Here is a 9,414-nt window from a genome sequence, read left to right as displayed (position 1 = left end):
CTCCATTATGTAGAGCATTCACCGAAAATCAAATTTTGTATGTGTAAAACCCCCGAACCGTCCTAGACATATGGTCGATCAACCGGCCAACAATCAAACAAGAGCATGACCGATCGACCGCCCAACACCCAGGGTTAGAGATGAATGAGCCAACCGGCCAGCCAACAATCAAACAAGAACATGACTGACCGTCCAACCCAACACCATGGTCCGGAAGCGCTACGTGACGGGTTAGGGACGATCCGGTCAGAGTCACATAATTTATTCCACGACCTAGACCAGTTCATCCACTAACTCGTCCCGCTGCATCAAGGCACAAGGCTTTGCAACCCACACCTAGAGTTAGCGTTTTCCGTTAGATCGAGGCCTAAGGCTTTTCAACCCGTACTACGACCTAACGTTGTGTTAGACCGGACTAGTAAAATATCAAAGTACTCATGAAGAGCATATAAAACAAATACTTTTATTAATTTAGGAAATATTCATACAATGAATAATTCAAGATTGGGGCCGGCCTACTGCCAAATCGAGTCAACATAACACAATTCACAATACTGTTTACAAAAGGCATGAAATCTAATCCAGCGGTCCTACCGTCCATCACCAAGCTATCCAATCATCCTTACCTAAAGCGACCTGCAAAAAGGACAACAGAGTTGGATGAGTAACCTAATGTTACTCAGTGAGCTGGCGGCCTCTACCCGCAACCTAGACTCTAACCCAGACAACCCAAAAACAATCAATTTAGCCCTAGCATGCAATAAAAGCTAAGGCTAAGCAAACCGTTACTAAGTTAGAGTTGGCCTCCTGCCATGATCTAACTTCAAGTAACGGGAACCTGCATTAAAACAAGTCAACAACCAATCCCTAGTTAACCATATATACGCTTGAGTTCAATACTCATGTAGTGTTAGACACTTAGACTATACAAGTATCATTAACTGGTCGACCAACAATCAGACAAGAATATGATCGGCCAACCAATGATACCACATAGCTTTAATATCCACCACCTTTCACAAGCAATCACTCAAACACATACATGCCAACGTCAGGCCTACACTAACGAAATACACACCAAGCCTAATCCGGTACCTGAGCCAGAATTAGGACTTAATGTCAGAAACCTGAAAGCAAATCAATCAACCACAATCACAATAATAATAAGATAGTAACTACCAAAACTCAATCTAATTCATAACACCGTATATCGGTGCTACATTAACTCGAGGGTTCCATAACCCTCTACGACACACTAACACAACACTCTAACCTGGGCCCTGGTGACTTCGTGTTCCTCCTCTCTATCGGCAATATCCTATCTCCCTACCACAAAGGCCAGAAGAAGGAACTTTCAACCGACCGCGGCCCACAGTCCTTCGGGTCACCGCGCGACAGCCCACAGTCCTTCGGGTCACTGCCACATTACACCGTTGTGTAATACTCAGCCATAGGACATGACCCCGTTCATCTGAGTCTTCCCGATCCAGCGAATAAGGGGTTTCCTTGAACCCGCTGGGTACGAGGTCGAGGAAACACCAATCACCCCTAAACAAGCCTAGTATGGGCGGGTTACGCGCATACTGTCGGCACACTCACACAACACAAACTCAATCTGGAACCTAACCTAAAGATAAAGTTTCAGATCCTAACTAGACTCTTGACTCAACAAGACTAACCAATATTACCAGTAGTCCGGCCTATATGGCCTAAGACCTTAGTACCAACTACTAAACAACAATATCAATAGTAAACAATTCAATCAAACCGTTACCCAGATAGTTCAGCCTCCTACTATGAAACTATCTTTAAAGATAACGGGAACCTGCACTCAACCATATCAACACGCAAGAATAGAAAACATGATGCATCCTAGCCCTAGTCCTAGTCAGGTTATTAACTCAGTCTTAATTCTATTCATCTCAGCTTAGCCCGTGCTAAACTGAGTCCGGTTCCATAAATAAAATAACCCTAAAGACTCTACCATTCAATAGCGTGATCATTCTAATCTATATGCGACTCGATCTACCCTAAATTCCAAATGGAATTCACACAAAACCAACTCACAGTGTTCTAGGCGAGAAGCAGCTGGTTGATCGGAGAGGACTTGGCCAAAACCCAAGGACGACTTGACTGGACAGGACTGGACTGATCTCGACTTGGACAGAACCTCGGTTTCACCATGAAGAAACTGACAGGCCTCGACATACTGATCTGGACTCGGACAGAATCTCCTTTAGCTTTTGGACAGTTCTTCGGACTTTCCGGGAGTATCGAGCAGAACTTCGACTGATCTGAACCCGTAGACCTGAACTAACTCCGGACAGCACTTTTGCTTGATAATCAAAGGAACTGACTGGCCTGGATGAATTCATTTGGACATAACCTTCCCTAGGCGCTGATTCGAAATCAGTAGAGAACTAACCTCGAAAACTCTCTAAAACTCTCGAAATAACTCGGAATCACTTGCTTTCTTTTTCTACTTTTCTCTCACGTTTTTAACTTAGTTTGGACAGGTTTGGATGTGTAAAAATGAGCTGGGGTCATGGGGTATTTATAGGAGACATCAACCAATCAGCTTCAGGTTGGTGGCAACCCGTGTGTCGCTTCACATGGCTTCAGACGCATGTGCGGCGACACCTCGTGCTCCACATGTCTTTCAGCATGGCCAAGACACATGCAGGATGCCACCACTCCTCCCAGATGTCAGGCTGCATGACTTGAACTCATGCAAGGCGACACACCATCTCACACATGTCGATCAGCATGCGCGGAGACACCTCGTGCTTGGTCGATCCACCTCGTGCTTCTACATGTCAGGCGGCATGTACTGCTTCCATGCATGGCGACACCTCGAGCTTCTGTAGACACTCAGCTTGCTGGACAGTTGACACCACGTTCTGAACACTCACACCAAGCCACCTCGTGCTTCTCGGTCCATTCGTCTAATTTCGGTCCTTCCGGCAAATTTCTGACCCGCGATCAATCCCGAATATTTTTCTACTCCCATTCTGATGTTCTGAATATATTTAATAAACTCCAGACTCCATTATGACCTTGACGGTAATATTTCCCGAGCCTCCGGCCTCTCCGAAAAATATTGCAGAATACCGAAATCAGGGTTTCGTTCAATTTCGGGTTTTCCCGTCGTGCTTGATTCCTGTCCTGCTTAATTTCCGTCCTGCTTCCAATGTCTTCGAAATAATATTCCGCTGACACGAAGTTCCGCAAAAAACTTTGTACTGAAGAAACGTCGTTCTTCTAAAACGTCGAGCTTCTAGACCGTCGTGCTTCCAAAATTGTTATGCTTCCAAAACATTCGTCTCATTAATCTAGGACATCTTCTAACTATGGTCGAGCAACTTATTCGACTCATAGTTCACTCACGATCATTTCTTCGCCCACCTCGTACTTTAAAACTTCTCGATCGATCCTTATTGTCCGCGACTCGACCACCACAAAAATACTCGACCATTCTCCTTTTTTTTTATAACGGGTTTCTACAATATGGGTGTTGTTAACCTTCAGATTTTGATAAATATTTAAAAATTATGACAATCTTGTTTTATTGCATAATTGCATCATGCACTGACATAGGATGATTGTCAAAAAGGTTTGAAATATTTTTTGTGTCCATTTCTCTAGAGAATATATATTTATAGTGGCTAGTCCAATGATTTAAGCAGTATATAAAATTTTATTAAATTAATTGTTAAAAAAATTAGAGCGATGTCTATGTACCTTGAAAGAAATCTAGCATGCATTATTACAAATGTAGAATGTGTCTATAGAATTTTAATCAATACTAAAGAGTGTAAACATCAATATAAAGAGCACTTAATTACCGAAAAACTTAATTTCGTAGGGGTTAACCTTCAGATTTTGAGAAAACTTCAAAAATATGAAAATCTTGTTTTATTGCATAGTTGCATCCTGCGCTGGCGTATGATGATTTTCAAAAAGGTTTGGAATTTTTTGTGTCTATTTCTCTAGAGAGTAGAGATTTCATAGTGGTTAGTCTACTGATTTAAGCAATATATGAAGTTTTATTAAATTAACAGTTAAAAATGAGAGACAATACTAATGTACCATGAAAGAGAGTTTAGAATACATTAATACAAATCTATAATGTGGTTATAAATTTTTAAACACCACTAAAGAGTTGTAAATTTAATTATATAAAGTATTTACCGAAAAACTTAATTTCCTTGGGCAACCTTCAGATTTTTTTCCAAAAATCTGAATATAATAATTTGTTTTATTGAATATTTGCATTCTGCACTGATCAAGACGATACTCTTGGGTTATAGGCTGCCTTATTGAGCTTGACTGGTACCTCTTATCTCTAGATCAAATAATACTGAAAAATTGAAACAACATTTAGCTCCAGCTAGAAACCCATTAGTTCCATTAAGCAGGTCGTCGGCACTCATCTCTCAGATTAGTATCAGAGCTGACTCTGTTTTGATTATTAAATGGTGAACATTTTTATCTGTTTTGCAAATAAATAGTATTCCCTCCCTTTACTAGATGTTTTGGAGTTTTCACACATATTAAAATAAAAAAATTTAATTTTGATTACAATGCATTATTATTTTTTACTTTTTTGATTAATTATTTTTCTCAATTTTTAGTCAATTAATATTCAGTAATCACAATTAATTTCTTCGAAATTTACAATTTACTATCAATTCCTAATAAAAATACATAAAAAATGTAAAAGTGTAGCTTTTTAAAACAGGTTTTTTTCTTTCTAAACATGGATCAGGGAGTATAAGATAACCCTTACAGGCTTTATTGCATTTCATATTTTGACTAATTGCTAGTATGAAGTTAAACTATATGCTGATGAGTGAAATAATAATTATGTCATACACCAAATACTTAAAAAAAAATGAATAAAATGTTTTTAAAAAACTTTACAAAAGAATGTTATACTTTCTTCTTACTCTTCTCTATGAAACAAACAAACGAGGAACTTCCTCTCTAACTCTCCTTCTAATAGAGAAACCATAAGAACGAGCTAACGTTTCTCTAAATCTTCTCAAGTCAAGCTTCACGTTCTGTCCTTGTAGATAGATTTTCTTAGTATATTCCCATCCTTTATCATTGAGACTATCCGGATCTCTGATGACAGGATCATCTTTGCCATACTCACCGTATAAAGAGCTTTCTTGCGGCATAATCTTGTAACCAATGTACTTCAACCCTAGCTTCTTTGCTGGCTCTCCATAGTATGTCTCAGCCGCCCAATCAGTCCCTAAAGGAACTATCTGAATAAAAACACTTTTAGGTTTCAAGAAAAGGAAGTGAGTCATCGCAGCTCCATGCACACCGATCATTACATCGCTTGTGTTCATCGAACGATAGATCTTAGCCATCTCTGTTCTTTTGTTAGGTCTTAGAACCTCGACACTGAACCCTGTCTCTTCCGCTAGCTTGACAAGAAGGTCCTCGTTTAGTATCGCTCTTGAACCGTTTCTCGACAATATCACCAGCTTCGGCTTCTTGACGTCAAGCGTTGTTTTTGTTTCCTCTTGAACCAGGCTTTGGATACGATGCGTGTAAGCACGGTCCAAAACGTTTCTGAAGTCAACAATGGTTTTGTTACCATGACTCATCAGCGTAGAGTTCACTGTTAACTCGTCGTGTATACGTAACCCAACCGTTGCTTCCTTGAAACAATGCGTTCTTGAATCTCCACTAAAGTCAACCAATGGATAATCAGAGAGCTGCGAGACGATGTCTCCGTACTTCATCTCCCACCAGTCATGATACTCGACGATCACAAACACAACCTTCTTGTTGTAATGTTGCGAAGTAATAAACAAAGGGATGATGCCGTCGTTGAACTCGTGATACACGTTTCCTGTGTATCCACCCGTGGAGAAGAACACTGCGGGGACATCGTGGTAGACATCGCAGACACGGTCTGATGATTTGTTTGAATGTTTGGTGATGAGGTTGAGTTCTTGTACCGTGTCCATCACGCTAGTCTCCCATTTTCTGGTGTAGGGTTTGATCTTTTGAGGGTTTGTGGTGTTATTGGTGGAGGTGAAGAGGAAGAGTGATGAAGAAGCAGAGTCCGTCCGAATATCGCCTTTCATTACACAGATGTCTGATCTCAAACCGGTTCTGTCACAACATATGGTTCCTACACAACATAGTTGAAAATCAATATCAGTGAGTTATTACTCATTCTCTCTATATTTCGCAATTATTGTCACTTCATACTTATTAAAAAAATGACTAAAATGCATTTATATTTTTATTAATTATAACTCATCGAAATAAATAAAATTATTTATAAAATTAATGCATTTTGTAATTACCGAATAAGCTTATAATAAGTATAAATTACACTAAATTCTTTTTTGTTCAAAAATTACATTAAATTCTATAATGATCTTTTTGTGCAATGATAATTTTTGTGAAACAGAGGTATTAACAAATAACAAGATAAGACAAAGAGATCAAACTTCTGTCTGAAAAAGAGATTAGGGTACTAACCATTGGAGACTTCTAAGCAGACAGGGGCAAGGACTGGCTCATAAGAACTAAGAGCTTCGTTTTCTCTGCTAAAAGAATCTGCATAAAAGGAAGAAAAACACAGAGAGATGAGTGATGAATCAGAAATACAAAACATAAGGTTGTGTGAAAAGAGAGAGAGAGATGATGAACATACCTAATAGAGAGAGAGTTGAGAAGCCAAAGAGATAAGGAGACATGATGAAACAGCAAGAGAGGATAGTAAGGAAGAGAAAAGAGAGGAACTTTTGTTTAGCTTTCTTCAAGCTACCAACTTCCTCTACAGAAACTCTAAACCTCTCTTCTTTTCTTCCATGGTGGATGATTAATCTATGATACTGCACCATCTCTGCTCAACAAAGCAAAACCCAGAACCAAAGTTTTGATTTTGATGAAAGGTTTGATCAATAAGGTGACGTTTTCAGGCAATCACAGAGAAAATTCAGAGGAAACTTTTCTTGGGGAGGAAGGATAAGAGAGGTGGGTGTCTTGAGAATGATTTAAAGAGACTTTTAGATACACACGCATATATACATACAAGTATATTAACGAGTGAAACTATATGGAAGAGATCAACTGGCTTTAAAATAATAATTTTTATTATATGGTTTTTAATGTATGGTGTTTAGTGGACTTTCCTCTGGTTTTGGGTAAGAACACGGAAACAACAGAGAGAAGATGGCTGTCAAGTGTCTGGTCAAAGTCAAATACATTGGCCTTTAATTAATTTTCCTCATTTTTTATTTTATTAGTACATCGTACACTTGTTTTTTATTTTATTTTATTTTCTTGCATCCCTCAAAAATGCACTTGAAATTAGAGTTAATTAGCTTAATATATATATATATATATATACACTTTGTCAAAATTCGCAAGAATGTAAAAACGTGAAGAATAATTAATAGCCAAAAGGAAAGTATAATGGTGAAAAAGGTAGTGGCTGACTTATTCGCTTGGAACTGGAAGCTAAGTTACGTAAGGGAGGGGTTATCCAGAAGAAGAGAAACGGCACAGTGTGTGGTATCGGTTATCTAAAACTGCGTGATGTTTTAAAAGTTCTGATAGATTCTTGTTGAGCATGTGGCATGTGAATGCCGCCGAACATCTGCTTTTGATAATTACATTCACGTAATATACGCTACTTTACAAAAGGCAATGAGTTGTATTATCTCTTTGAAAAAGTGAATTATTTAATAAAACTACAACGCGCGACATCTCATCATCCCATCCAAGTTCCAATAATTTCTGAAAACTCATATGCAGGCCCTGACCTAAAGCCCAGCAAACAAGGACTTTGGGCGCCAAATTATATCACACATTTAAAGGCGCCAAAATTTGTCAAAATTGTCCTTAGTACAGTGGCGAAAGGTGTTATCAAATAATCCTATGAACCCGAGTTCGAATCTGGCTCACCTATTTTTAGGACAATTATTTTTTCTTTGCTTTAGGCATGATATGAAGCTGGGCCGGTACTGCTCATATGATAGATTGTTAGGTTCTTTTGTTCCATTTTTAGTAATTTTTTACCTGAATGTTTTTGGTGAAATTTTTACCTGAATGTTGCCGGGTACAGATTGTTCTTATATATAGAGAAGAGAGTATCCAATGTTATTAAGATTTATGTTATGTGGTGATTCATGTTTTGAGCGTAGGTTATCGCCTAACAGGAACCGCCATGAAATTCTACAGTTCTATAAACATTTTACTACAACTTTTAATACATTTTTGATAATTTAAGGGCCACCAAAGGTCCAAAACCATGTATATCACCTCTTTAAAATTTGGAGACAAGACGAATATTTTGTCCAGCTACTTTACAAAACAATGAGTTGTAATCTCTTTAATAAGACTATACAACGCGTGACATCTCAGCTCATCCAAGTTCCAATGATTTCCGAAAACTCATACGATAGATTGTTAGGTTCTTCTGTTCTAGTTTTAGTATTCTAGCTGAATGTTGTCGGATACAATTTGTTTTTATGCATAGAGAAAACAGAGTATCCAATGTTAATTATAGGATTTATGTTATTTAGAGTTTCGTGTTTGGATTTTTTATTAACAACGCCTAATGTCTAAACCGGCTACTTCAATATTAGCCTATATGATCTAGGTCACGCTAAAATATAAATATCATTATATTTCGAACATTATAGTAAACTTTAAAAATTAGATTTAGTTGTAAAATTTGTAATGACCTTGGCACAAGGCTATGCCATTGGTGGTGGTGGTGTGAATATATAACAACCCTAAAATATGTGAGTGATATATAGTGTGATCTTGTCATTGCACATTTAAACACACACAATAAACGATTTTAGAAGTGAGTATATATATATATATATATATATAAGAACATTTAGAAGCGAATTTAACATTTTAGCACTGTGTTCTACAAATGTTTTTTTTTTAGCTCTTCTGCTACAAGATGATAAAATTACTTGAAAAACATGTTTATTAGACAAATTTAAAAGCTTTTTTAATATGGCTCCGTCCATCAGAGAATATGAAAAAGTTAGAATAGTTAGAATTTAAAAAAAAACATAAGAAGTATGTATTCGGCAAAGCACTCATAGTTGACATGAGTCAATCTTATCAGACCCTTAATCTTCTTAGCCTAGTGGTTTTTCCTGGTTAACCATGGCCGAATGCAATGGCGGGCCATAGTTTTAAGTGGTTTAAAGCATTTAAAAATGTTGCATTCTAAAAACCGAAATGAGTTACAGAAAATTATGCATTAAAGAAAAAGAAAATGATCTAAGAGCACCTCTAACCATGGGTTGTAGATATATAAGTTCTAGAGAAAAATAATAATTCAGAAAAAATATGTGAACAGTTTAGAACCGGTCGAGATAATTTATCTAATTAAAGTGACAAGTGTTTAATTTC

At 37.6% G+C, this 9,414-nt stretch overlaps 1 protein-coding gene across 1 annotated transcript; it reads right to left on the bottom strand.

The window, feature by feature from the left end:
• Positions 1 to 4,881: 4,881 nt before the first annotated feature.
• LOC106396862 (xylan glycosyltransferase MUCI21) lies at positions 4,882 to 7,135 on the bottom strand. Its single transcript, XM_013837365.3, has 3 exons — positions 6,686 to 7,135; positions 6,511 to 6,588; positions 4,882 to 6,154 (listed from the first exon to the last, which is right to left on the bottom strand). The coding sequence occupies exons 1-3, from the start codon at positions 6,873 to 6,875 to the stop codon at positions 4,956 to 4,958; spliced, it is 1,467 nt and encodes a 488-aa protein (XP_013692819.1). The 5' UTR covers positions 6,876 to 7,135; the 3' UTR covers positions 4,882 to 4,955.
• Positions 7,136 to 9,414: the final 2,279 nt, after the last annotated feature.

The sequence above is a fragment of the Brassica napus genome, chromosome C4 (genome assembly GCF_020379485.1).
Source record: "Brassica napus cultivar Da-Ae chromosome C4, Da-Ae, whole genome shotgun sequence".
NCBI classification, from domain to species: Eukaryota; Viridiplantae; Streptophyta; class Magnoliopsida; order Brassicales; family Brassicaceae; genus Brassica; species Brassica napus.
This window is presented reverse-complemented; position numbering and strand designations above follow the sequence as displayed.

Coding starts and splice junctions, on each gene's coding strand:
- LOC106396862 (XM_013837365.3), bottom strand. CDS start 6,875: ATGGTGCAGTATCATAGATTAATCATCCACCATGGAAGAAAAGAAGAG. Junction 6,589..6,685: donor CTCAACTCTCTCTCTATTAG/GTATGTTCATCA, acceptor CCTTTTATGCAG/ATTCTTTTAGCAGAGAAAAC. Junction 6,155..6,510: donor CTGCTTAGAAGTCTCCAATG/GTTAGTACCCTA, acceptor TATGTTGTGTAG/GAACCATATGTTGTGACAGA.